The sequence below is a fragment of the Emys orbicularis genome, chromosome 7, assembly GCF_028017835.1.
Source record: "Emys orbicularis isolate rEmyOrb1 chromosome 7, rEmyOrb1.hap1, whole genome shotgun sequence".
In the NCBI taxonomy this organism is placed as follows: domain Eukaryota; kingdom Metazoa; phylum Chordata; order Testudines; family Emydidae; genus Emys; species Emys orbicularis.
In genome coordinates, this window is record NC_088689.1 from 2,017,899 (window position 1) to 2,044,952 (window position 27,054).

A 27,054-nucleotide genomic window follows, 5' to 3' on the forward strand; every position below is an offset into this window, starting at 1 on the left:
ACAATTGGATTTGCAACAAATTGGCCAACTATTTACATGCATATTGTATGTTTCCTAAAAACAAAACCACAACATAAAATGTGGGGGAAATGTCAGACCAGAGCTAAAGGGTCACCGCTGGGAGTGACGTATCTTCATCTCTTTGTAACGAAATAGCGGTGGCAGGGACGTGTCACTTGGGGTGACCCGAGATTTATTTTGTCATGTACAGCCAGTCAAACCCCAGCTCCTTATTGGATTATTTAATTAATAAATAACTAGTCATTTAAAGGTTTGTCACATTCAGTCATCAGTCTGATGAACTTTCCAACAAATGACTGTTACACTGATATATTGTCCAATAATATTGGCCTTTGACTAAGTTGCTGGGAATAAAGAACCAACTTCAGCCTGGCGAGGAGGGGGAAGTGGGAAGCAAAGAGGCAGCCCCCCCCACTCTGCCCCCTGCGGGCTGGGCCTGGCAGTCGGTGCCCATCTGAATGCAGGGTGCAGCCGGTGTGCAGAGCAGAGGTTGGCTCTTCCCAGGAGTGTGCATGGTGCCCTGTGTGAGGAACACGACTAACGGGCATCCGTGTGTGCCGAGATCCCGCCGTGCTGGGGGTCAGGGGCTCCCCAGCGCTATTGCCAGGGTGGTGGGTGAGAGGCAGGGTCTGGGTGGGACAGTGGGGGGAGGCAGCAGGTGGGAGCGTGGGTGGAGGAGACGGGATGTGGGGGCAGAGTATGGGAGCAGGGTCTCACTCTGTGTGTGGGGGGGAAGGAGGCGGGGTGTGAGGGGCAAGGCCTCTGTGTGGGGGGAACTGTCAGGGTGTGGGGGGAAGGAGGTAGTGTCTGTGAATGGAGCAGGGTGTGGGGGGACAGGGAGTTGGTGTGGGGAGAAAGGGTAGACAGGTCTTGGGGGGCAGGGTGTATGTGTGGGGCATGTCTCTGAGAGGTGGCAGGGTCTCTGAGGGGGGAGACGCAGGTCTCTGGGGCAGGATATGTGTGGGGGGGGGCAGGGCAGGTTTATGTGAGGTCAGGATGTGTGTGTCTGGGGGGCAGGGTGTGGGGGGGCAGGGTCTCTTTAAGGGCAGGGTCTCGGGGCGGCAGGGTGTGTGTGGGGCAGGGGGGCAGGGTCTCTGTGTCCGCCCCGAGCCCGGAGCTCGCCGCCGGGCAGAGCCGAAGTTCGCGCGGGCTCGGGCGGGGCAGGAGCAGCGCTAAGCCCGGCCCCTGGCACCCAGCGCTCCCCTGCCTCGCTCCGAGCCCGCGCCAGCGCCAGCGCCGCCGGACCCTGCGGGTAAGCGCCCCCGGGCCGGGAGAGCCTGCCCCCCGGCCTGCCCCCCGCCCCCCGGCGCCCCCCGGCGCCCCCCGGCAGGGGAATCCGGCCCCTGCCCATTAACCGGGGGGGGAGTCGCTCCCTGCTGTGACCCACCAGCCCCCCTCCCTGAGAACAGAACCCAGGAGTCCGGGCTCCCAGCCCCCCCTGCTCTAACGCACCAGACCTCACTCCCCTCCCGGAGCTGGGGAGAGAACCCAGGAGTCCGGGCTCCCAGCCCTCCCCTTCTCTAACCCACCAGACCCCACTCCCCTCCCGGAGCTGGGGAGAGAACCCAGGAGTCCGGGCTCCCAGCCCACACTCCCCTCCCAGAGCTGGGGAGAGAACCCAGGAGTCCGGGCTCCCAGCCCACACTCCCCTCCCAGAGCTGGGGAGAGAACCCAGGAGTCCTGGCTCCCAGCCCCCCCTGCTCTAACTCACCAGACCCCACTCCCCTCCCGGAGCCGGGGAGAGAACCCAAGAGTCCGGGCTCCCAGCCCCCCTGCTCTAACTCACCAGACCCCACTCCCCTCCCGGAGCCGGGGAGAGAACCCAGGAGTCCTGGCTCCCAGCCCCCCCACCCCTGCTCTAACCACTACACCCCATTTCCCTCCCAGAGCTGGGAACTGAACCCAGGCATCTGGACTCCCAGTCCCGAGTCCCCCCCGAAGGACCAAGGGGGGTGGGTGGGGTGCATCTGGCTGCGCAGTCCTTGCTCAGGCTGGCCAACCTGCCCTCTGATCTGATGTAGCAGTGGGTGCTGTGTACCCACCTGGGAAAGGGGGCTCCCTTCCTGGGTCACCCACCAGTGTGCTGTGACCCTCCCCTGCCTGCGGGTACCGCGCTGGCCTACAGGGTGACCTTCCCTCTTGGGGCTAGCGCTGCCCTTCAGAACAGGGCCCCTGCCCTCGCCTTGGGGGTGACCCTCTTGGGTGCCCACCCCAGCATTTGGAGCGGCCGGGCAACAAGGAAACTCTGGGCAACTCGGATCAGGTTCTGGGGAGATTCCCAAGGGCAGACCCTGGCTGCAGCAGCTGGAGCCTGTCCTAGGCGACTAGGGGGGCAGGGAGTGTGTACCTGGGGGTCACCCTACTCCCTTAGAGCACTGGGGCTCCCCCATTATTCCTGGGGAGGGGCTGCCTCTAGCCGACGGGGAGGGGGCCAGGGAGAGGGCACTGGCCCAGGACTCGTGTTCGCTGCTTGGACACCCTTTGACCCCTGACCCACAGGGCTGCCCCAGATGTCACCCCCTAGGGGACGGAGTTAATGGCCCACACATAGTGCAACAGCCCTGAAGGGGTTAATTGGGCCCAGCCTGGAGCCAGCTGTTTCCAGATTAACCCGTTGGTGGCTGCTGCGCTGTATTGCCCCAGGAGCAGGGCCCTGTCAAATTCACCGTCCATGTCACGGTCATAGGATTTTAAAAATCATAAATTTCATGATTTCAGCTATTTACATCTGAAACTTCAGGGTGTTGTAATTGTAGAAGGCCTGACCCAAAAAGGAACTCTGTGTGTGTGTGTGTGGGGGGGGGGGGGGGTCGCAAGGTTATTGTAGGGGGAGTTGCGGTACCGACACCCTTACTTCTCCGCTGGTGCTGGCTGCCGTCCGAGCTGGGCGGCTGGAGAGCGGCGTCTCTGTAGCCCGCTAGCCCAAGCAAGAGTGTATGACAATCAGGGCAAAAAACTGGGTGTGGGGGGTATATGGGGGAACCACGCCTTCCCAGCAACCTGCTAACGGGCTGGGCTGCGGGGAGAGTGGGGTACTCGGGGCATCACACACCCCAGCACTGCCAGACACCCCAGGGTTGCTTCTGTTCTGGGGGGGGGCAGAATACCCATAACCCTCTGCCTGCGGATCCTCTACCTCAGAGGCTGCCCAAGGCCACGGGTGAGGCAGGAGGGGACATTGAGCCAGACGTGGGCAAGGCCCTTGTGGTGGGGGGCAGGAGGAGCCGGGGGGGTGGGGGGTAGGCTGTTTTTCTCTCATCATAAATTAACATGGGCAACCCACAAACCCAACATGCTGGTGGCCTCAGGGCCGCAGGCTCGCCCACCCCTCGCGGGCAGCCGTTGGCACCAGGAGGCTGCCGGGAAAGGGTAAGGGCTGCTTCGGCTGCTCCCCTGCTCTGGAGTGTTATGGGGTGTCCCCAGCTCGCTCCTGCCCCCCAGGGGCTGCCCCACACCTGGCTTGGCCCTGCCCTGCAGTGTGTATCCCTGCCTGGGGCTTGTCTGAACAGCCACTCCTCTTTCTTCTCCCCCAGCAGGAAGCAGCAGGTATTTTATTTCTCCCCTGCGTTTCCTGCTGGGCCCAGTGCCCTGCTGGGTCTGTGGCCTGCTCACACCTCTTGTCTGTTCCAGGAGCCTGGCCCTGCTGGGGAGCACCGTGTGGAGGAAGGCCAGGAGCTAACTGCACCCCCAGAGCGGCACGTTCCCCCTGGCGGCCCTTGGAGCTGCCCTGGAGCCTGGCCCAGGATGGCCCTGCAGAACCTCTCACAGCCGGAGTACCAGCCGGGGCCGGCGCCCCCCGCGGGCAGCTTGCCCGGCCTGTCCAGCATGGTGCGCTCCTTCCTGGGGCTGGTACAGCCAAATGCCTTCCCAGCCGGTAAGAGCATGGTGCGGGCGTCCCCAGGCTGCTGCCCTCCCCCTCTCTCTGGGTTTCCCGGGGTGGGGCAGGGCAGGTGGCTGCAGCTCCCAGGCACTGATGTGTGGGGCGGGGAAGGGTCAGACCCAGGTTACTTGGGTCCCTGCAGGATCCCGTTTGAAGAGCTGCTTTCAGCACCATCCACACACGTCGTCCCTCCGCTCCCTGCCCTGAATGTCCCCCCGGCCCTGTGCGCACCCACAGATCCGCGTCTGCCACCCTGGCATTTGCCGCTCAGCGCTCTGCAGCTCATTAGCTGAATGTGTTATCACGGGAGGCAGCATGGCCCCATGCCCGGGACCCCAGGCTGGGGGGCAGGACCCCTGGGTTCTATGCCTGGCTTGCCGGCTGAGCTTGGGTTGGTCATGCCCCTGCCCCGTGCCTCAGTTTCCCCACCGATCGGATGGGATTGCGATGCATGTGTGCAAAGTGCTGTGAGATCTATGGAGCCTGCGGCAGGCTGAGCCCGAAGGCCGCGTAGGCTGGCGGCTATGCAAGGAGCGTGGTGCAATGTAACAGACGGAAGGGCTGTGGTGTGAGTTACAGCATCCCGGGGAGGGGGATGTGTAGCCTGCTGGGGCCTAGTAAAGTGAACCATTTACTTTTGAATGGGCAATCCACTGCCTCTGGGAGGGGACGTGGAGTCCTGAGGGATGGGAATGATGGGGGCTGGCAGGAGGCCATGACAGGGGCCAGTGGGGAAAGGTTTGGGGTAGGGGACAAAGGGGGCACTGGGGACGGGGTCATTGATGGGAGATGGAGCAGAGACCCAGCTGGGGCAGAGGGTGCGTCTCACTCGTCTCCCCGCCCCACCCAGTTCTCCACCGGCCTCTCGGCTCAGCCCTCCGCTCCTCGTTATCTGTGGGGCTGTGGGGGTGTCCCAGGAGGTGCTGTTCCCCGGAGGCAGCGGGCTGTGCTCAGCCTCAGGAGTGTCGCATTGGGCGTGTGTTTGTGATGCAGCCTGGTTTTGGGGAACTGTTGGAAAGGGCAGGAGAGTTCACTCTCTGCCTTCGTTTATCTCGCCAGAGCCAGTGCTGGGGGCAGATTTGCTCCGTGGGAGCCGGGCCCTGGCGTTAAGCTGAGAGTCCTGCAAGCAGGGGGTGGCCTGCGCGCTGTTTGTGATCCCAGCACTGGTGCATAGAGTGTCAATAAACAGGTTGCACGACAAATATACCCAGACTTCATGTCACCGGTTTCACCTGCTCTCGCTTGGCGGGGGCTCTGTAAAGCACTCTGGGACCCAGTGTGAATGAAAGGCTGGCCCCAAAGCCCTTCCGCCTTGAGGGGGCCTGCGGGCTGAGGCCCGAGAGCCGTGTAGTGCGGACAGCTCCTGCAGCCCCGCGCTGTAGCTGGCATCTGGCTCTGCGGGGTGAGTTCTTTGGCGCTCTGGGTCAGAGCAGTGTGTGTGCAGAGGGCGTGCTCAGGGCTGGGATTCTCAGGATTTGTATGTGGCAGTTTGTTGATTATTTCTGTCCGTTACAAGGAAAAAGGGGTAAACAGTGAGCTGGCAAAGTTTGTAGACGATACAAAACTGCTCCAGACAGTTAAATCCAAAGCAGACTGCGAAGAGGTACAAAGGGAGCTCGCTAAACTGGGTGACTGGGCAACAAGATGTATGCAGCGGTGTTGTAGCTGTGTGGGTCCCAGGATATTCGAGAGACCAGGTCAGTGAGGTAATATCTTTTATTGGACCAGCTTCTGTTGTGATTCACCAACAGAAGGTGCAATAAAAGGTATTACCTAACCACCTTGTCTCTGGGCAACAGAACAGCATTGGCAGATAACATTCAATGTTGATAAACACAGCCTAACACATTTTGGAAAACAAAATCCCAACTAAACGTACAAAATTATGGGATCTAAATAAGCTCAAGACAGAGATCTCGGAGTCATTGAGGATAGTTCTCTGAATAAAAGGAAGTTTTTCTTCACACAGCGCACAGTCAACTTGTGGAACTCCTTACCTGAGGAGGTTGTGAAGGCTAGGACTATAACAGCGTTTAGAAGAGAACTGGATAAATTCATAGTGGTTAAGTCCATTAATGGCTATTAGCCAGGATGGGTAAGGAATGGTGTCCCTAGCCTCTGTTTGTCAGAGTGTGGAGATGGATGGCAGGAGAGAGATCACTTGATCATTACCTGTTAGGTTCACCCCCTCTGGGGCACCTGGCATTGGCCACTGTCGGCAGACAGGATACTGGGCTAGATGGACCTTTGGTCTGACCCGGTACGGCCGTTCTTATGGTCTTATGTTTATGTTCTAAAACATCCACTCAATGTGCAGCGGCAGGCAAAAAGACGAACAGAATGTTGGGAACCATTAGGAAAGGGATAGATCATAAACCAGAAAATATCATAATGCCACTATAGAAATCCGGGGCATGCCCACACTGTGAATACTGCATGCAGTTCTGGTCGCTTCATCTCAAAAACGATATATTCGAATTGGAAAAAGTACAGAGCAGGGCAACAAAAGTGATTAGGGGCATAGAACAGCTTCCAAATTAAAAAGACGGGCTGTTCAGCTTGGAAAAGAGACGACTAAGGGGGGATATGATCGAGGGCTATACAATCGTAACTGGAGTGGAGAAAGTGAACAGGGAAGTGTTATTTACCCCTTCACATAACACACGAACCAGGGTCACCCTATGAAATGAAAAGGCAGCAGGTTTAAAACAAACACAAGGGAGTACTTCTGCGCAGTCAGCCCCTGGAACTCGTTGCCAGGGGATGTTGTGAAGGTCAAAAGTATAACTGGCTTCAGAAAAGAACTAGGTAAGTTCACAGAGGACAGGCCCAGCAATGGCTATTAGCCAAGATGGGCAGGGACACAACCCCATGCTCTGGGTGTCTCTAACCCTCTGTTTGCCAGAAGCTGGGAATGAGCGACAGGGGATGGATCACTCGATAATTGCCCTGTTCTGTTCATTACCTCTGGGGCACCTGGCATTGGCCACTGTCAGAAGACAGGAGACTGGGCTAGCTGGACCTTTCGTCTGACCCAGTCTGGCCGTTCTTATGTCCTTATGTCCCATGATGCTTGTTTCATCCCATCATCCAGCTGCTTTCTGTGACCCAGCCAGTGCTATTTTCCAAGCGTTCTCTGGCTGGGATCCTGGGCCAGATACGCTATTGGTGTGTCCCAGTCTGGCCATTCTTATGTTCTCACCTGGCAGCTACCGGGATTGGGCTCCTCTCTGCAGAGCCTGACCCGAGTTTGTGAGTCAGTAGCGGGTGGGGTCCTGAGGGGAGCACCCAGACCGGCTCTGTCCCCGGGGAACAGAGGCGTTTGTTGTGAGCCAGCTGGAAGTAGCTGGGAATCCTTCATCTCCAAGGGCAGGACTCTCCTGTCTGCTTCGAACCACTGCAGGAAGAGCTGCGTGTGACAGCCTACCAGCCCCTGTCAAAGCATAGGGCTGGCAGCCAGGACTCCTGGGTCCCATGCCACACTCACTCTGTGGACTGGGGCGAGTCGCATGAGGCCGATTTTTCGAAAGTGTCCACTGAATTTGGGGCGCCTGGAGCCTGATCTGCAGAGCTCAGAGCGCCCGTGGGTCCCGCTGGCCAGAGACGGGTTTGTGGGGCCCAGCCCCTCTGCGAGTCAGGCCCCTTTGAGGGGTCTCAGCTTGGGCACCTGGGGTCAGTGAAAACGCTGGCTTTGGGCTCTCTGTGCCTCGGTTTCTCTGCTCTGTAAAACAAGGATAATGAGTCTTCCCCATTTGTAATGCACACAGATGTGGGCCGGTGCTGGAGGGGGTGACCTGGGTCTAGTGGGGATTGGGGGGGAGACTGCCTAGGAAAGCTGGGGGTGCAGGCAGTGGGGTTGCTGATTCTTCCCTGTGAGCCAGAGCCCAGGGGGTGCTGGAGGGACCATCTCTGTAAGGAGCCGTACGACCAGGGTCCTGGCTGCTTGTGGTGAGCTGAGATCCTAGAGCGAGTAGCCCTGGTGTCTGCCCAGACTGGTCCTTCTGCAGCAACCATTGCAGACCGAGTTCCCTTTCGCTGCCGGCTGCTGTTCAACAGCTGCCATGTTCCGCCCCCGAGGTGGCTGCACTGCAGTGGCAGGTGGAGCGATTGTTACACACGGTTCGGAAAGTGCTCTGGTTCCCCTAACCCCCACCCAATCTGGACCGGTTCCCCTGCTTTCTTCGAGGGCCTGAGGTGCTTTTGTTTGCTCCCTTTGTCTCCCCTGGGCCTGTGTTTCCTTGTCGCCCCGTTGGATCTCCTGTTTGTTTTGCAGTTTGCAAACAAGCCATCTGGTTCCTGGCAGTGACCTGACTTGTTTGATATCATGGTTTGCTTCCTGCTGCCGCACAGGTGTGACGGTGCGCGGCTCTGCCCTGGAGAGCTTGGCGAATACACCGCGGCTTGGGGGGCAGGGGGATAAGTGGGGCTCTGGGGTGATGCAAGGGGAAAGCAGGACACGGGAAGGAAGCCAGCCCCAGCTGGAAAGGGAGGAGTTTGTGCAGTTTGGAATTAGAGCTGTGGGGTTGCCAGGCCCGGCTGGACTCACTAGAGAACATCCCCTGGATATGCCCCAGCAGGTGGAGTCCCTGGTGCCCACTGGGCTGGGGTGAGCCCGGCCCATGTCTGCATATCAGCCCTCGGGAAAGAGACTGTCAGCTGAGGGGATCACAGCCCAGCGTGGCCGGACGTGATCCCCACTGCAGTCCTGTGACCTCTGCTTTCTACAGGGGCAGATGCACCCCCAGTCCCTGCAGCACAGCGCCCCATACACTGCACTGGGTCAGCACTGCCTGCGAGGGGAGAGCGCCCCCTACTGAGCCCCCCACCCCGCCCCCTGCAGCACAGCGCCCCCTAGCCCTGCACCGGGTCAGCGCTACCTGCGAGGGGAGAGCACCCCCTGCTGATCCCCACCCCGCTCCCTGCAGCACAGCGTCCCCTAGCCCTGCACCGGGTCAGCGCTGCCTGCGAGGGGAGAGCGCCCCCTACCGAGCCCCACCCCGCCCCCTCCAGCACAGCGCCCCCTAGCCCTGCACTGGGGTATTGGGGTCAGTGCTGCCTGCGAGGGGAGAGCGCCCCCTACCGAGCCCCACCCCCAGTCCCTGCAGCACAGCGCCCCCTAGCCCTGCATCGGGTCAGCGCTGCCTACGAGGGGAGAGCGCCCCCTACCGAGCCCCACCCTGCCCCCTCCAGCACAGCGCCCCCTAGCCCTGCACTGGGGTATTGGGGTCAGTGCTGCCTGCGAGGGGAGAGCGCCCCCTACCGAGCCCCACCCCCAGTCCCTGCAGCACAGCGCCCCCTAGCCCTGCACCGGGTCAGCGCTGCCTGCGAGGGGAGAGCGCCCCCTACTGAGCCCCGCTCCCAGCAGCACAGCGCCCCCTAGACCTGCACCGGGTCAGCGCTGCCTGCGAGGGGAGAGCGCCCTCTACCGAGCCCCACCCCCAGTCCTTGCAGCACAGCGCCCCCTAACCCTGCACCGGGTCAGTGCTGCCTGTGAGGGGAGAGCGCCCCCTACCGAGCCCCACCCCGCCCCCTCCAGCACAGCGCCCCCTAGCGCTGCACTGGGGTATTGGGGTCAGTGCTGCCTGCGAGGGGAGAGCGCCCCCTACCGAGCCCCACCCAGCCCCCTCCAGCACAGCGCCCCCTAGCGCTGCACTGGGGTATTGGGGTCAGTGCTGCCTGCGAGGGGAGAGCGCCCCCTACCGAGCCTCACCCCCAGTCCCTGCAGCACAGCGCCCCCTAGCCCTGCACTGGGTCAGCGCTGCTTGTGAGGGGAGAGCGCCCCCTACTGAGCCCCCCACCCCGCTCCCAGCAGCACAGCGCCCCCTAGCGCCTCACTGGGGTATTGGGGTCAGCACAGACTGCGAAGGGAGAGCGCCCCCTACTGAGCCCCACCCCTCTCCCAGCAGCGCCAGCCTTTTGCTCAGTGGTGTCTCTTCCACACAAACCTTCTGCCCTCGAGCTCCGGGTCGTGGGGAGGGAGGGGCCGGCGTGACCAGGACCGGGAGGAGACATGAGAGCACCAGGGGGCGGGGGGGCCTCCTGCTGGGCTGGGGCTCGCTGGGGGAGGCAGTGCTGCCATGGCTCGGGGCTCTGTGCCGTGGCTCCTGGGGCCACTGGCTGCATGGCTGTGATGGGGCTGGCTCGGACTCGCCCGGGAGACGCTGCAGCCAGGGCCTGAACCTGGGACACGAGAGATCCAGAGCCAGGTCCCCTTTTATCCGAACCCCGTGGGCTGGGGGCTGGCTCTGGGCATGGCCCAGCCTGTGCCCCTGGTTCCTGGCTCCTACTGACGGCTATCAGATGGGGGCACCAGGCCAGGCAGGAGCTCCCCGGGTGCCTTGGCAGGGCCTGGCTGCAGGCCGGAGGCTGGGCTCTCCCGGCACGGCTCTGGACTAGCCGGAGCGCTGGCCAGGCTGGCGGGTGGGGCTGGCACTGTTATACCCGGGCCCATGGGGCAGGCCTCCGGTGTATCTATGCGCCCCCCAAAGGCAAACAGAGCTGGTGCCGAGGTCACACCGGGGCCAAGCCAGTCAAGGGAGGGACCGCACCATGGCTTATGGGAGAGGCTGCGGGTTCCAGGCTCATCCCAGCTCCTGCTGAAAGGGAGCTCGGTGGGTGGGTGGGTGTGGGGAGGGTGATGCCCCCCCCCCCCCCCCGGCAGAGTCCCAGAGCCCAGGCTCCAGCCCAGACGTCTACACTGCAGTTTTACAGCCCTGCAGCCTGACCCAGCTGACCCGGACCAGCCATGGGCGTTTTGTGCAGTGTTAGTGTAACCAGGGATTGTCCCTGTAAGCTCTGCTCCAGCGCGGCCCCGGATTCCTGCGCTCGAAGCAGGAATCGCTTGGTGAATTCTCGGGCCTGGGTCACGCGGCTGGTCGGACTGGGGCGGGGGAGAGGGGGGCAGGACAGTCCCTTCGGGCCGTGGCGTCTCTAGGGTGCTAACCCCCCTCTCTGCTCCTTTTCCCCAGAACTCCTGACCAACTTGATCCAGCAGAAAAGTGACATTACGAACCCTGCCGTGTACAAAGAGGTGAGGGCCCTGGCGGGGCCATGGGGCAGGGCATGGGGCAGGGCCCCCCATAGGCACAGAGGGAGAAGGTCCCTGTCAGGGCTCAGTGCGGACTCTGAGGTCAGCCATGCCCCAACTGATGCCCTCCCCCCAGCGATGCCATCCATGCTGAAGACAGGGGCAGCAGACTGGAGCGCTTTGGAAGAATCAAACCCCAAGGCACGTGGGCCGATTCCGGGCAGAAAGCCCAGCGGCCTGCCCAGGTTCCAGAGCTGGTGACTCCTTTCTGTCTCCCCAGATCCTTGCGCCTCCCCCGCAGTGTCGCTCCTTCACTTCCTGCCCCGCTGCGTTCAGTGCTGGCGCGTTCCGCCCCAGAGGCAGCTGCATTTCGGGGGGGAGGAGTGAGGCCCAGGGCCGCGGGCGCTGCTGGGATGGACGTTGCTAACACTCGTGCTCTCGCCCTAGGTGCTGGTTTACGAGGTGGGTTTCCTGGTCTGCACGGCCATCGGCCTCCTCTTCATCATCCTCATGCCCCTGGTCGGCTTTTGCTTCTGCTGCTGCCGCTGCTGCGGGAACTGCGGGGGGACGATGTACCAGAAACAAAGCAAGCGCACGGGCTGCCGGCGCAGGGCGCTCTTCGCCTCGGTGCTGCTGGTCACCACCCTCATCTTGTGAGTGCCGCGCTCCGGCCCAGCGCCTCCGCGGGCCGTATTTCAGTGTAGAGCCCGAGCGCCGTGAGCTCTGGCATTGCTGCGTGGCCGTGGGTCGCTGGCCTCGTAGGGGGTGCAGTTACCCTGTATAGAGGGGGGGTTGGGAAGGGCCCCGGATGACCAGGTGTTACTAACCCCCTCTGAGCTAGGCAGATCCCTGGGTCCCCAGGTTGGTCTCGTCCACTGGCCCCGTCATCTCTTCTCGCACAGTGGGGTGGCCTGGGCCGGCTGCTCAACCCCACCCTCCCCTGGGGGCTTTATCTGTGCGCTGAGGCTGTGATCCCACCCAGGGGACGAACACACGAGCGTGAGTGACCCGTTGCACGGAGCCCTGCTCCCCCGGGGCTGAGGTTCTGGCTGGAGAGCGGCTGGGACGCGGAGACCCAGCTCTCTGGAGCCAGGAGACACCTTTGGGTGGGGAGGGACTGGGTGCAAGGCCGGGGAGCCCAGCTGCAATGGGGGGGGGGAGGCGCCGGTGCCTGCGGGGGAGAGCTGCTGGGAAAGCAGGAGGGCGAGGCAGGGACCCACCAGGAAGTCCCCATTGTTCACAGGAGCAGATTCCTGCCCGAGGACAAAGGGCCGGAAGCCGCAGGAAGTTGAGGTCTGAGTTCAACCCGGGGTTAGAGCGTTCCAGGCCACGGCACCTTGGAATGACCCCGGGGGGGGGGGGGAGGACCCAGCTAGTAACCAGGAATGGGGGGGCTACCCCCCCGCTCGCCCCACTGAGTGTGAGCAGCAAGGTGATGCTGGAGCAATGGCTGGAGAGCTGGGATCCGGCACTTGGAGATCCGGCTGAGCCCTGGCCAGACTCGCTGGGGCAGGTCGCTCCCTTCTGCCTCAGTTTCTCCATCTCTGTGGCGGAGGATGGAATTCTCTGGTGCCAAGCGGGAGTTGATTGGTTAACCCGTGCAAAGTCTGGGGTGTCCCAAGGAGTTCTGGGGGGCGGGTTCGGGGCCTAGCTCCCACTGAGTCCCTTGGAAGGGAGAAGGGTTCTAGAAGTGCTTGCCATGGACTGGCTAGCCACACTGCTCCCTACTGGGCAGGATCAGAGCTGCTAATCTGTGTGTCATAAGCCCTGTACCCTGAGTGGCGATTCTCCTTTAGCTCAGCCGATAGTGGCCAGGGATCGACCCCTGCTGTGGCAGTGAAGCTCGCAGGCTCAGTGTGTGCAGCTTGGAGACCTCCTGGGTTTGTGACGGTGCCGTTGTCACCCTGAGGAAAGGGGGGTCAGTGGGGTGACCATGGACCTGGGATCGGGACGAAGCTGCAGGGCTGGCACATTCATTGCGAGCCGCGCTTTACGCTGGCTTGTTAGTTATGCCCCCTCACCCTCCAAGGGTGGACCTCACTGGGGGGAAACTGAGGCACGGGGCGGGGCAGCGAGGCCCTGGCAGAGCCCAGGAGTCCTGACTCTCAGAGCATGAGGCCAGTGGCTGTGAGCCGGCCCCGCTGTGCATAGACAGTCTGGGGGCTCAGTGCACATAGCTAGGGCCCCCCCAGGTCTCCGTGTGCTGATGCTGCCCCCACCCCCTTTTCTCCTTGTCCCAGGGCTGGGAACGTCTGCGCTTTCATCAGTAACAACCGCGTCTCCCGCGCCGTGAACGGCAGCTTTGGTGCCCTCAACACCACGCTGGACAACCTGGGCATCTTCGTCCGCTCCATCCCCCAGGTACGTGCAGCGCCCCCGCTGCTCACCTGCCTGCCGGAGCCCCCCAGCCCCGCCCATCCTGCGGGCCAGAGACTGGCAGGGCGTGGATCCCAGGGTCTGCACAGGGCGGGGATGCCAGGGGCCTGCCCTGGAATGACCCATGCAGTCCCCTGAGTTAGTCCATTGCTGCTGGGTATGGTGCAGTCCCCCTGTGGGAGCGGGAGCCCCCTCTGCAGCCAGGCCCGTATTCACCCCCCTCTCCTTGTCTCTGCAGCAAGTGGATTTCATCATCGCCTCCAGCGACGTGCCGGTGAGCCGGGCCAACGGCAGCCTCCAGAGTGAGTCTGTGCATGGGGGGCTGTGGGGGGCCGGGGGCTGTGGGGGCCAGGGGAGGGCGTGGCCCCAGATACCTGGCTCCGGGGCGGGGGGCTGTGGGGACCTGACTCCGGGGCAGGGGGGATGGGGATGCCCTGCCCCAGCGCTCAGAGCCCTGGTGGGGGTTGGGCTGCACGGGGCTCTGCTCCCTGCCTGTACGGCCCCAGTATGGAGCCCGACACCCTTGGGCCCCAGGAGCCCGTTCCTGGCTGCAGGGGGCACTGGCTGGCCACCTGCACTGGGCCCCCTCCGGGCCTCCAGGCTCTTGCCCACCTGCCCCTCCCCTCCCCTCCTCTCCCTCTTGGCTGCTTTCTCATCCCACCCCCTACCATGGCACAGCCCCCTCCAGCCCAGCCAGGGTCACTCTCCCTGCCACACCTGCCCATGGGCACCCAGCAGGGCCGGCTCCAGGGTTTTTGCCGCCTGGAGCAGCACAAAAAAAAAAAAAAAAAAAAAAAAGCCGCGATCGCGATCTGCGGCGGCAATTCGGCGGGAGGTCCTTCGCTCCGAGCGGGAGTGAGGGACCGTCCGCCGAATTGCCGCCGAATAGCTGGACGTGCCGCCCCTCTCCGAAGTGGCCGCCCCAAGCACCTGCTTGGCAAGCTGGTGCCTGGAGCCGGCCCTGGGCACCCAGCAGGGCAGTGGCAGAGGGGTAAGGAACCCAGGAGTCCTGGCTCCCAGCCAGTAGCTTTAGCCACTTCCTCTCAAGGGACCGTAGCATGACATGGGCTCCGTGGCCAGCTCGTTCTGCGCCCGCTGCCCGCTCCCCCGTGTGCCCATGTTGGGGGGCAGGTGGGGCGGGGAGTGAACTCTCCGGGCCAGACAGGGGCTCGGGGTTTGGAGCCCTGCCTGGTGGCCGTGCGTCTGGCTGGGCCCGAGGTAACAGCGATGCCCCCTTCTTCGCAGACATCGGGCCCATCCTGGGCGGCAGGATCATCTCCGAGGTGGGAGAGGAGGCGTACGGGGCGCTGGCCTCCGCCACGCTCCTGCTGGAAGGTACCGGCCCTGGGGCTGAGGGGGGCAGGTGTGGGCTGGGGGCTCCCCCAGACACCGGGGGGAACAAGCCCCTACGGCGAGGGGGTGGAGGACAGAGTAACCCTGGGGGTGTTTGGTGGGAAAACTGTGGGGGCTCGGGGTGGTGCCAGGGGGCACACTATGCAGTGGGGGGCAGCGTAACCCCCTGTGACGTTCCCTTCTGGTGTTATCTGGACCGGTGATCTGCTAGGTCACTCCAACCCTCGACTCTGGGAGCCAGCCTTACCCTGCTCCGCTGTGAGAACCCCCACCCCTGGGCTGTTCACGCACAGCCTCTGGCTTGTAAACTGCTCCTTGGATTGTGCAACCCAATGTCACTAGCCGATATCTCCGGTCCCAGACACAACCCTAGGAACCTCCGTCTTGCAGTGTCCAGTTGTGCCCGCTGGACGCTGCAAGCCTATATGAGTTCATCAATTTAACAAAGAAATTGATATGTACCAGGCTTGTTATCCCAAGGGGAGTCTGACACACTTTAAACCAGACGCACTGCTTCAGTAGAATAAACCAACAGATTTATTAACGACAAAGCTAGATTGTAAGTGATTGGCAAAAAGTCAGAGTGGTACCAAAAGAAAATAAAACATAAGCTGGCAGCCTAAACTCTCAGCCCTATTAGACTGGGCAGCAAGTAGATGAAGCAGTTTCTCACCCCACTGGATGTTGCAGTCCTTAGTACACAGGTTTGTTCCCTGGACCTGGGCCAGTCTCCTGTGTTGGAGTCTTGTCTTCTTCTCAGAGTCCTGGTTGCTTGCAGCAGAGGTGGGGGCAGGAGCAGGGCCCAGTATGTGTCCACCCTGCCTGTTTTATACCCTCAGTCCATGTGCTTGGGGAGCACAAGTCCAGGCATGTCTGGGGGCATTGCTGAGTCTCGCCAAGCAAGGTTAACAATTCCCCTGGTGTGGCCTCATGCAGGGGAGTCATCGCATTGTAGCTCCCTTGCTGGACAATGGCTGCTGATGGGTTGTTCGACTTCCCGCCTGGGCGTTAGTTACTTTCCTTGCTGTTGCCTCTGGGGAGCGAATCATAGAATCATAGAATATCAGGGTTGGAAGGGACCTCAGGAGGTCATCTAGTCCAACCCCCTGCTCAAAGCAGGACCAATTCCCAACTAAATCATCCCAGCCAGGGCTTTGTCAAGCCGGGCCTTAAAAACCTCCAAGGAAGGAGACTCCACCACCTCCCTAGGTAACGCATTCCAGTGCTTCACCACCCTCCTAGTGAAATAGTGTTTCCTAATATCCAACCTAGACCTCCCCCACTGCAACTTGAGACCATTGCTCCTTGTTCTGTCATCTGCCACCATTGAGAACAGCCGAGTTCCATCCTCTTTGGAACCCCCCTTCAGGTAGTTGAAGGCTGCTATCAAATCCCCCCTCATTCTTCTCTTCTGGAGACTAAACAATCCCAGTTCCCTCAGCCTCTCCTCATAAGTCATGCGCTCCAGACCCCTAATCATTTTTGTTGCCCTCCGCTGGACTCTTTCCAATTTTTCCACATCCTTCTTGTAGTGTGGGGCCCAAAACTGGACACAGTACTCCAGATGAGGCCTCACCAATGTCGAATAAAGGGGAACGATCACGTCCCTCGATCTGCTGGCAATGCCCCTACTTATACAGCCCAAAATGCCGTTAGCCTTCTTGGCAACAAGAGCACACTGTTGACTCATATCCAGCTTCTCATCCACTGTGACCCCTAGGTCCTTTTCTGCAGAACTGCTACCTAGCCATTCGGTCCCTAGTCTGTAGCTGTGCATGGGATTCTTCCGTCCTAAGTGCAGGACTCTGCACTTGTCCTTGTTGAACCTCATCAGGTTTCTTTTGGCCCAATCCTCTAATTTGTCTAGGTCCCTCTGTATCCGATCCCTACCCTCTAGTGTATCTACCACGCCTCCTAGTTTAGTGTCATCGGCAAACTTGCTGAGAGTGCAGTCCACTCCATCCTCCAGATCATTAATAAAGATATTAAACAAAACCGGCCCCAGGACCGACCCTTGGGGCACTCCGCTTGAAACCGGCTGCCAACTAGACATGGAGCCATTGATCACTACCCGTTGAGCCCGACGATCTAGCCAGCTTTCTATCCACCTTACAGTCCATTCATCCAGCCCATACTTCTTTAACTTGGCAGCAAGAATACTGTGGGAGACCGTATCAAAAGCTTTGTTAAAGTCAAGGAATAACACATCCACTGCTTTCCCCTCATCCACAGAGCCAGTTATCTCATCATAGAAGGCAATTAGGTTAGTCAGGCACGACTTCCCCTTAGTGAATCCATGCTGACTGTTCCTGATCACTTTCCTCTCCTCTAAGTGTTTCATAATTGATTCCTTGAGGACCTGCTCCATGATTTTTCCAGGGACTGAGGTGAGGCTGACTGGCCTGTAGTTCCCCGGATCCTCCTTCTTCCCTTTTTTAAAGATGGGCACTACATTAGCCTTTTTCCAGTCATCCGGGACCTCTCCCGATCGCCATGAGTTTTCAAAAATAATGGCTAATGGCTCTGCAATCTCATCCGCCAACTCCTTTAGCACCCTCGGATGCAGCGCATCCGGCCCCATGGACTTGTGCACGTCCAGTTTTTCTAAATAGTCCCGAACCACTTCTTTCTCCACAGAGGGCTGGTCACCTTCTCCCCATATTGTGCTGCCCAGTGCAGCAGTCTGGGAGCTGACCTTGTTTGTGAAGACAGAGGCAAAAAAATCATTGAGTACATTAGCTTTTTCCACATCCTCAGTCACTAGGTTGCCTCCCTCATTCAGTAAGGGTCTCACACTTTCCTTGACTTTCTTCTTGTTGCTAACATACCTGAAGAAACCCTTCTTGTTACTCTTAACATCTCTTGCTAGCTGCAACTCCAAGTGTGATTTGGCCTTCCTGATTTCACTCCTGCATGCCTGAGCAATATTTTTATACTCCTCCCTGGTCATTTGTCCAATCTTCCACTTCTTGTAAGCTTCTTTTTTGCGTTTAAGATCAGCAAGGATTTCACTGTTTAGCCAAGCTGGTCGCCTGCCATATTTACTATTCTTTCTACACATCGGGATGGTTTGTTCCTGCAACCGCAATAAGGATTCTTTAAAATACAGCCAGCTCTCCTGGACCCCTTTGCCCTTCATGTTATTCTCCCAGGGGATCCTGCCCATCTGTTCCCTGAGGGAGTCAAAGTCTGCTTTTCTGAAGTCCAGGGTCCGTATTCTGCTGCTCTCCTTTCTTCCTTGTGTCAGGATCCTGAACTCGACCATCTCATGGTCACTGCCTCCCAGGTTCCCATCCACTTTTGCTTCCCCTACTAATTCTTCCCTGTTTGTGAGCAGCAGGTCAAGAAAAGCTCTGCCCCTAGTTGGTTCCTCCAGCACTTGCACCAGGAAATTGTCCCCTACACTTTCCAAAAACTTCCTGGATTGTCTGTGCACCGCTGTATTGCTCTCCCAGCAGATATCAGGGTGATTAAAGTCTCCCATGAGAACCAGGGCCTGCGATCTAGCAACTTCTGCTAGTTGCCAGAAGAAAGCCTTGTCCACCTCATCCCCCTGGTCTGGTGGTCTATAGCAGACTCCGACCATGACATCACCCTTGTTGCTCACACTTCTCAACTTTATCCAGAGACTCTCAGGTTTTTCTGTAGTTTCATACCGGAGCTCTGAGCAGTCATACTCCTCTCTTACACACAACGCAACTCCCCCACCTTTTCTGCCCTGCCTGTCCTTCCTGAACAGTTTATATCCATCCATGATAGTACTCCAGTCATGTGAGTTATCCCACCAAGTCTCTGTTATTCCAATCGCATCATAGTTCCCTGACTGTGCCAGGACTTCCAGTTCTCCCTGCTTGTTTCCCAGGCTTCTTGCATTTGTGTATAGGCACTTAAGATAACTCATCGATCGTCCCTCTTTCTCAGTATGAGATAGGAGTCCTCCCCTCTTGCGCTCTCCTGCTTCTACTTCCTCCCAGGATCCCATTTCCCCACTTACCTCAGGGCTTTGGTCTCCTTCCCCCGGTGAACCTAGTTTAAAGCCCTCCTCACTAGGTTAGCCAGCCTGCTGGCGAAGATGCTCTTCCCTCTCTTCGTTAGGTGGAGCCCGTCCCTGCCCAGCACTCCTCCTTCTTGGAACACCATCCCATGGTCGAAGAATCCAAAGCCTTCTCTCCGACACCACCTGCATAGCCATTCGTTGACTTCCACGATTCGACGGTCTCTACCCAGGCCTTTTCCTTGCACAGGGAGGATGGACGAGAACACCACTTCCACCTCAAACTCCTTTATCCTTCTTCCCAGAGCCATGTAGTCTGCAGTGATCTGCTCAAGATCATTCTTGGCGGTATCATTGGTGCCCACGTGGAGAAGCAGGAAGGGGTAGCGATCCAAGGGCTTGATGAGTCTCGGCAGTCTCTCCGTCACATCGTGTATCCTAGCTCCTGGCAAGCAGCAGACCTCTCGGTTTTCCTGGTCGGGGCGGCAGATAGATGACTCAGTCCCCCTGAGGAGGGAGTCCCCGACCACCACCACCCTCCTCCTCCTCTTGGGAGTGGTGGTTGTGGAACCCCCATCCCTAGGACAGTGCATCTTTTGCCTTCCAATCGGTGGAGTCTCCTTCTGCTCCCTTCCCTCAGATGGGTCATCTACTCCACTCTCCGCATTAGTACCTGTAGAGAGAACATGGAAACGATTGCTCACCTGTATCTCCATTGCTGGTACATGGACGCTCCTCTTTCTCCTTCTGGAGGTCACATGCTGCCAAACTTCTTCATCATCCGTCTGTCCCTGCTGCGCCTGCTCTGAATCTTCAGAACATTGTGGCCGTAGAAGCATCTCCTGACGTCTGTCCAGGAAATCTTCATTTTCCCTTATGCAACGCAGAGTCGATACTCGTTTCTCCAGACCTCGAACCTTCTCTTCCAATATGGAGACCAGCTTGCACTTTGTACAGACAAAGTCGCTTCTGTCCTGTGGAAGAAAGACAAACATGGCACAACCTGTGCAGTTTACAACAGCTGATCGCTCACCTTCCATATCACCTTCCTCTTAACAGCTTCCTCAGCTGTTGCAAGAACTACTCAGAGAAACCTGCAGATGAAAGCCTCAGGGAGCTCTCCCCAGGCAAACTCCCTCTGTTAGCCTCTGCTGTTCGCCGCTTGAATATCTGGCCGATTCCCCAGCTCACAGCATGTTTTAGTGACAACCATACAACACAATTCTCATAACTTTGTATGTGTCACGGACTCACAGATCATGCCCACTCTTGGCCCCGTGTGGTCCGGGGGGGGGTGCCCCTTTCAGTGCGACAGCCCTTCTCGGGGGTCCACTCTCTCTCGGGGTCAAGCCCCTCCACCTCCTGGAGCCGCACCTCTCTGAGCCTTAGCACGTCTGTCTCTGCCGTGGGCCCCCTCAGGGAGTCCACTCGCTCTGGACCCCCGGGGCCTCCACCCCCGAAGGGGTTGATGTCACCCTGTTCTCTAGCCCGGAGCGACTCTCAGCCAGCATAAAACAGGAGGATTTATTGAGAGTTGAACACAGCACAGGAAACTCTCAGGGCCTCAGGCCTGGCCTCCGTCAGCCCAGCACATCCCAGTCTCTCTGCATCCAGGTGGGCTCTGCCTGCTCCCCCTCTCCAGCCCAGAGCCCCCCTGCTCCCAGCTGGGCATCTGAGATCACCGGCCCCAGGCCCCGCCTCTGTCCATTGTCTTCTCTCCAGGTAAACAGGGTCGTAAACCGGGGCCTCCTCTCCTCCCTTCTGTCCTCTGGCTGGAACCGGCTGGTTAGGTCACTGGGTCCTCACTCTGCAGCCCATTGTCCGCCCACTGGCCAGAACCGGCTGCGTCTCCTCAGTTGGGCCTCCAGGTCGTCAGGTCACCGGTCGCTGGGGTATCCATCCTCCAGGCCATCGGCTGGGTCCCCAAGTCCTCTCTCTGGTCCTCTGCAAAACAAACTCCCTCTCCCCTCACCTCGTTAAACCAGTAACACCCAGGGAAACTGAGTCCCACCCCCTCCGCATGCAAACCATTGAAAACTCCACAGAAAACAAGAAACCCCCCACTTCGTCACAGTATGCATGAACGATACACATCTATGGAGAGAGAAATGACTTTCAGCAGATCAGAACCTTTCCCCAGATACCTTACAAGGCTGCTTTCTAAGTAAGATCATGACGATATGATATGGGGGTTACAGCACGCTCCCCAAGGTATAGAATGTCACCCCCCCCCCAGCCCCAACACCTGAGGGGCACAGAGAATCACAGGAACCCAGGGACCCTGGGCTGGAGAAACTCCCCCATTAACCATCCCCTGGGATCCCCCGATTCACCGTGGCCCCCAGGGCCTGGGCAGAGGCTGCTCCCAACTCCTTCCCCCACCCCTGCAGCACGGAGCAGGGTGGGAGTGAGCAAGGTGGTCTGAGCAGGGGCGGCAAGCCGCGGGGGGCGGCATGCCGGTTGTTGTGAGGGCGGCCGTCAGGCTGCCTTCGGCGGCATGCCTGCGGGAGGTCTGCTGGTCCCACGGCTTCGGTGGTAATTCGGCGGCGGGGATGCTGAAGGCGTGGGACCGGCGGACCTCCCGCAAGTGTGCTGCCGAAAGCTGCCTGACTGCCGTGCTTGGGGCGGCAAAAACCATAGAGCCGCCCCTGGGTCTGAGACAGGCTGGTCCCGCTCGCCCCAGCCCCGGCTGAGGGGTCACCTTGGGGGTGTCTGGGGGTCCCCCTTGTGGCACAGTCAGGGGGTGTCGCAGGGATGCGCCCCTCCCCTGTTTGTCCCTGGCTTGGGGCACGGTGCAGACGGGACGAGGACTGAGCCATCGGAGCCCCTTGCTGTCGCCCCCCAGTGACGGACCTGGCGGATCGGGAGCTCCAAGCCGTGAACCAGTCAGGCCTGCGCCTGCAGCAGCTGCAGGGGGAGCTGAACCAGAACCTCAGCCGTCTGCAGGACCGGATCAACCGGACCCTGCAGAGCTGTGACCCGCCCTGCGCCCAGGTGTCCGTCAGCGGCCTGGCCCCCGACGCCGACTTCCGCATGGTGAGGCGAGCACACGGGGGGCTGGGGGGCTGTAGGGGGCACAGGGTGGGGGGGTGCCTGGGGGCTGGATGGGTGCATGGGTTACAGGTTGGCATGGGGGGCTGGGTGGGTGTAGGGGGCACAGGGTGGGGGGGGTGCCTGGGGGCTGGATGGGTGCATGGGGTTGGGGGGATTGAAACCTCCCCCACATGCAAATACCCCCCCAGTATACCCGCTGACCTCCCCATGTGCACATACGTCTGTGCGCTCACATGGGCGCCGTCCTGCCACCCCTGCTGGTACGTACGTAGCCAGGCCCAGACGGAGCCAGCTCCCAGCAGCACCCTGCTTCTGCCCGGCACCCTCTCAGCCCGGCACCTCCTCCCCACGCGTCAGCCCTGCCGTCTGACCCAGGTGCTCCTGTTTCCCCAGGTCCCGGACGTGGGCAGCCAGCTGGAACTGCTGAATAACCTGACCAGTGCCAACCTGAGCGCTGCCCTGCAGCAGGTACAGGCTGGGGGGGTGGCGCGGGGCTAGCGGGACGTGGCTCTGCCCGGCACCCTGTGGGGCTGGTCTGTAGGGGCATTGCCAGCTCTCCCTGCCCCAGGGTGCGGCTTGGCAGGGGTGAGCGACCCAGCCATGCCTGCCTCAGCCTGCGTCTCCAAGCCATGGCTCTGGGGCGGGGCAAGGGACCCAAACCACTGGCGCCATGCGGAAAATGCCCACCGTGCTAGCCGGGCGTCTGCCCCCACCCGACCTGGAGCAGGCCAACGGTCCGTCCAGCCCAGTGCCCTGCCAGTGCTGCCTGGGGTGGGGCTGAGAGTGCCTCCGTCGTGGTACCCCGCCCCGTATGGGGAGAGCCCAGCGGCCCGTCCGGGCCAGTGCTGAGCCTATGGCATTGGCCAGTGCTGGGTATTTCTGACCGTCCCCTGTGCCGGGGCATGTGGGGCTGGGGAGTGGGGCTGGAGCAGGGCCGGGTGGTGCGTTTGCCCTCGCCCAGTGCTCTGCGTTGGGGCCCTGGGCTGGGATCTGAGCCTGTCTGTCTGTCTCTCCCCTGTCCGTGTCTGGGGCTGCAGGCCAACGAGACGCTGAACAAGACCCCCACGAGGGTAGAGGAGCAGGCGCAGAAGGTGGTGGCGGGTAAGTGGTGCTGCCGTCTGGTAATACAGGGGTGCCCGCGAAGGACGGGAAGGGGTCACCTGGGGCACCTCCTCCCCCTCCCTCTGGGGAGACCTCTCCTGCCCCAGCCACCATGGCTCCCTGCTCTGGGACGGGGCCCTGTAATGACCGGGGCCCTGCCTGTCCCCTAGGGGCTCTGCCTGTCCCTCCCCGGAGCCAGGGGTCCAGGCCCCACCTTGGCCTATGAAGTGGGTCTGTGCTCTCCCCTCTGCCCCCCGCCATGTTCTCCCTTCCTGTCCAATCAGCACAGCTCTCCCATTCTCAGGCTCTCTCCTCCTCCTTTGTCCCCCGCCACCTGCTGCCCCCTCAGATCTGTCCACCGCGGGCTGCGTCTGCCCCGTGGGTTGTGCAGGGGGAACTGGAGCGTGGGCCCCGGGAGGCTACGGGAGCAGCCGTCAGTGCCTGTGCGTCCCTGACGTGCCTGTCCCTGTCTCCCACAGACGCACGAAGCCAGCTGGCCGAGGTCAGGCGGAAGATTGGTGGGGTGCGGAGTGAGATCCCGGTGCTGGACACGCTGGGGAACGTCACGGCCGCGCTGGACACCATTGGCAGTCGGGCCAAGGACTATGAGCCGCAGGTCGCCACCTACGACCGCTACAGGTAGGGGCTGGGCCGCTGCCCCCCGCGTGGGGGCTGATCCTGCCTGGGGCTCCCTGTGTGACGGGTTGGATCACAGAAACCCCCTTGGGAACTGCCAACTGATGGGCCAAGACTACTTCTGCCCCTGCTTTCCCTGCCAGTCTGGGACCCCAGCACCCCGTCTTGCTGAGCCAGACACGTCCGTCTGCTCCGACACAGACCCAGGGTCTGAATTACTTGCCCCAAAGCTGCCGACTTAACTGAAAGCAGCTCACAGAAGTGTTCCTGCCTTTAACACTCAGATGCCCAACTCCCAATGGGGTCTAAACCCAAATAAATCCGTTTTACCCTGTGTAAAGCTCCCCTGTGCACACCTGTTTCCCCCCCCCCCCCCGCCCCAGGTATTAATACATACTCTGGGTTAATTAATAAGTAAAAAGTGATTTTATTAAATACAGAAAGTAGGATTTAAGTGGTTCCAAGTAGTAACAGACAGAACAAAGTGAATTACCAAGCAAAATAAAATAAAACACGCAAATCTAAGCCTAATACAGTAATACAACTGAGTACAGATAAAATCTCACCCTCAGAGATGTTTCAATAAGTCTCTTTCACAGACTGGAGCCTTCCTAGTCTGGGCACAGTCCTTTCCCCTGGTACAGCCCTTGCTCCTGCTCAGGTGGTAGCTGGGGGATTCCTCATGATGGCTCCTCCTTTGTTCTGTTCCACCCACTTATATCTCTTTTGCATAAGGTGGGAATCCTTTGTCCCTCTGGGTCCCCCACCCCCCCACTGGAAAAGCACCAGGTTAAAGATGGATTCCAGGTCAGGTGACGTGATCACATGTCACTGCAAGACTTCATTACCCCCTTGCCAGCACACACACATATACAGGAAGACTAACAGGTAAACACAGCCATCTGCAGACAATGGTCCTGGTTAGTGGGAGCCATCAAGATTCCAAACCACCATTAATGGCCCACACTTTGCATAATGACAATAGGCCCTCAGAGTTATATTTCATATTTCTAGTCCCAGATACAAGAGTGGTACATTTATACAAATAGGATGATCACACTCAGGAGATTATAAGCTTTGCAATGATACCTTACAAGAGACCTTTTGCATGAAGCATATCCCAGTTACATTAGCATATTTTCATAAAATCCTATAGAGTGCAACGTCACACCCCGATCCGTCGGGGACTCTTGGGGGGTCGCCGGGGCCGGAGCTGCATGGCGCGTGGTGTGGTGTCCCCAGCTCACGCGCTGCAGGGCTCCTTCCCTGCGTCGGGGTGTGGGACCGACGCCCGGGTGGGCTCTGAGCCCCCTGCCCTCGGAGGGGGGCGGTTGTTGGGGGGCGCGAGGGGAGCGCAGGCTGAGCCCTGCTGTCGGGCTGGGGAGCGCCGCGGGGGAGCAGCCAGCCCTGGCTCGGAGCAGCCCAGTGTCCCCCGGAGCACCGAGGGCTGGGGCGCCCTGGGGACGAGGGGGGATCTGTTCTAAGGAGAGACCCCCCTCAGTCTGGCAGCAGGTTTCCCCTGCTGCAGGGGGTGACCCCCCGCCAGCCCCCAGACTCCTGCCCCACCAGGGACCGGGTCTCTGACGTCTCCCCCGCAGGTGGATCGTGGGCGTCTGTCTCTGCTGCGTGGTGCTGCTGATCGTCCTGTGCTACCTGCTGGCCCTGGTGCTGGGGGCCCTCGGGCTGAAGCCGTCGGTGCTGCCCACCGAGCGCTGCTGCCTCTCCAACTCCGGCGGGGACTTCTTCATGGCGTAAGAGCCCCCCGCGGCCCCCGGCGCCGTTACAGCGGCTCCCACGCTGCCCCGGGGCGCCCCATGCGGGGGCTGTGATGTCGGATAGCGGCAGGACCCCCGGCACGGCACTGGGGAGACCTGCACGGGATCCTGCACCCAGTTGTGGCGCCCGCACTGCGACCCAGACGTGGACGGACTGGGGAGGGCTCAGCAGGACTGGGGGGCTGGGGAGAGCCGCGCCGAGCCCCATCTCCTCCGTTAGCCAAGGGGCGGCCCAGAGGTGACCCGACCCTGGTGGAGGGGGGCTCTGAGAGGGGGGCTCCTGGGTCTAGCAGGCAAAGGCAGAGGGGAGCCAGTGATGAGCAGTGAGATACGTGGGCCCAGGACTGAGGGGGCATCCAGCTGTGGGGCAGCCACACCGGGACAGTACGTTGGGTTCTGGTCTCCAGGCAGGTCATGAGCCATGAAATGACCAAGGCTGGTTCGCAAGGAGGGGCCGTTGGAGTGGTATCTGGGCTGGGGGGGATGGAGGGGCTGTTGGTGTGGTATCAGGGCTGGGGAGAGGGGGACGGAGGGGACGTTGGAGTGGTATCTGGGCTGGGGGGAGGGAGACAGAGAGGTATCTGGGCAGGGGAGAGGGGGACGGAGAGGTGTCAGGGCTGGGGGAGACGGAGGGGCCGTTGGAGTGGTATCAGGGCAGGGGGGAGGGGGACAGAGAGGTATCAGGGCTGGGGGGGATGGAGGGGCCGTTGGAGTGGTATCAGGGCAGGGGGGAGGGGGACAGAGAGGTATCAGGGCAGGGGGGGACGGAGGGGGACGGAGAGGTATCAGGGCAGGGGGGAAGGGGACGGAGAGGTATCTGGGCAGGGGGGGACAGAGGGGCTCTCCGACGGGCCCCGGGGTCTCTGCGTGCGGGTGTCCGGGGTCTCTGCATGCGGGGGGGAGACGGAGGGACTCTCAGGCGCGTGCCCGGGGTCTCTGCGTGTGGGTGCCCGGGGTCGGGCCTGGTGCCCAGGGTGGAAGCTCACGGCTCGTTCTGCCTTCACAGGGGGGTTGGCTTCAGCTTCCTCTTCTCCTGGCTGCTGATGCTGCTGGTGCTGGTGACCTTCCTGCTGGGTGGCAATGCCGACACGCTCGTCTGCCGGCCCTGGCACAGCGGGCAGCTCCTGCCGGTGAGAGCCCGGCCTGGCGCCCCCACCAGTGTCACTGCCGGTGGTGGCTCTGCCTTGCCCAGGGGGTGGAAAAGGGCGAGGGAAGATCAGAACCTCCCTCCCCAACCCAGGGGCCTGGGGGTGTGAGTAGGGCCAGGAGGGAGACAGAAACACAGCAGAGTGGGCATCTCAACCCCCAACCTGCAACCCCCGCTAGCCCAGCCCTGCCCCCCCCAGCTCTGCCGGTGCCCCCCAGTCCTGACCCGCAGCCCCCGCTAGCCCAGCCCTGCCCCCCCAGCTCTGCCGGTGCCCCTCACTCCCGACCCGCAGCCCCTGCCCCCCCCCCCAGCTCTGCCAGTGCCCCCCAATCCTGACCCACAGCCCCTGCTAGCCCAGCCCTGGGCTCCCCCCAGCTCTGCTGGTGCCCCTCACTCCTGACCCGCAGCCCCTGCTAGCCCAGCCCTGGGGTCCCTGCTAGCCCAACCCTGGGCTCCCCCCAGCTCTGCCGGTGCCCCTCACTCCTGACCCACAGCCCCTGCTAGCCCAGCCCTGGGGTCCCTGCCGGCCCAGCCCTGAGTCCTTCCCGGGCACAGGGCTGCAGTGAGGGTCGAGTTTGCAGAGGCCCCTCTAGAGAGGAGCAGGAACCTCGCAAACCCTTTCCACGCGGGAGCTGAGCCTGCCTCGGGGAGGGCAGGCTGGGGGCGTGGAGCTCCTGCCCCCCGGGGCCT

General features: G+C 60.9%; 1 protein-coding gene across 1 annotated transcript in view; it reads left to right on the forward strand.

The window, feature by feature from the left end:
* The first annotated feature begins 3,765 nt into the window (after window positions 1-3,765).
* The window catches only part of LOC135881966 (prominin-1-A-like), a 35,288-nt gene continuing 11,999 nt past the window's right edge, over window positions 3,766-27,054 (forward strand). The window contains exons 1-12 of the mRNA XM_065408739.1: window positions 3,766-3,895; window positions 10,870-10,931; window positions 11,376-11,581; window positions 13,169-13,289; window positions 13,543-13,606; window positions 14,550-14,639; window positions 21,497-21,687; window positions 22,099-22,173; window positions 22,743-22,806; window positions 23,286-23,445; window positions 25,041-25,193; window positions 26,224-26,347. Of these exons, the coding sequence (XP_065264811.1) occupies window positions 3,766-3,895; window positions 10,870-10,931; window positions 11,376-11,581; window positions 13,169-13,289; window positions 13,543-13,606; window positions 14,550-14,639; window positions 21,497-21,687; window positions 22,099-22,173; window positions 22,743-22,806; window positions 23,286-23,445; window positions 25,041-25,193; window positions 26,224-26,347 (1,440 nt within the window). The remainder of the gene's footprint in view (window positions 3,896-10,869; window positions 10,932-11,375; window positions 11,582-13,168; window positions 13,290-13,542; window positions 13,607-14,549; window positions 14,640-21,496; window positions 21,688-22,098; window positions 22,174-22,742; window positions 22,807-23,285; window positions 23,446-25,040; window positions 25,194-26,223; window positions 26,348-27,054) is intronic.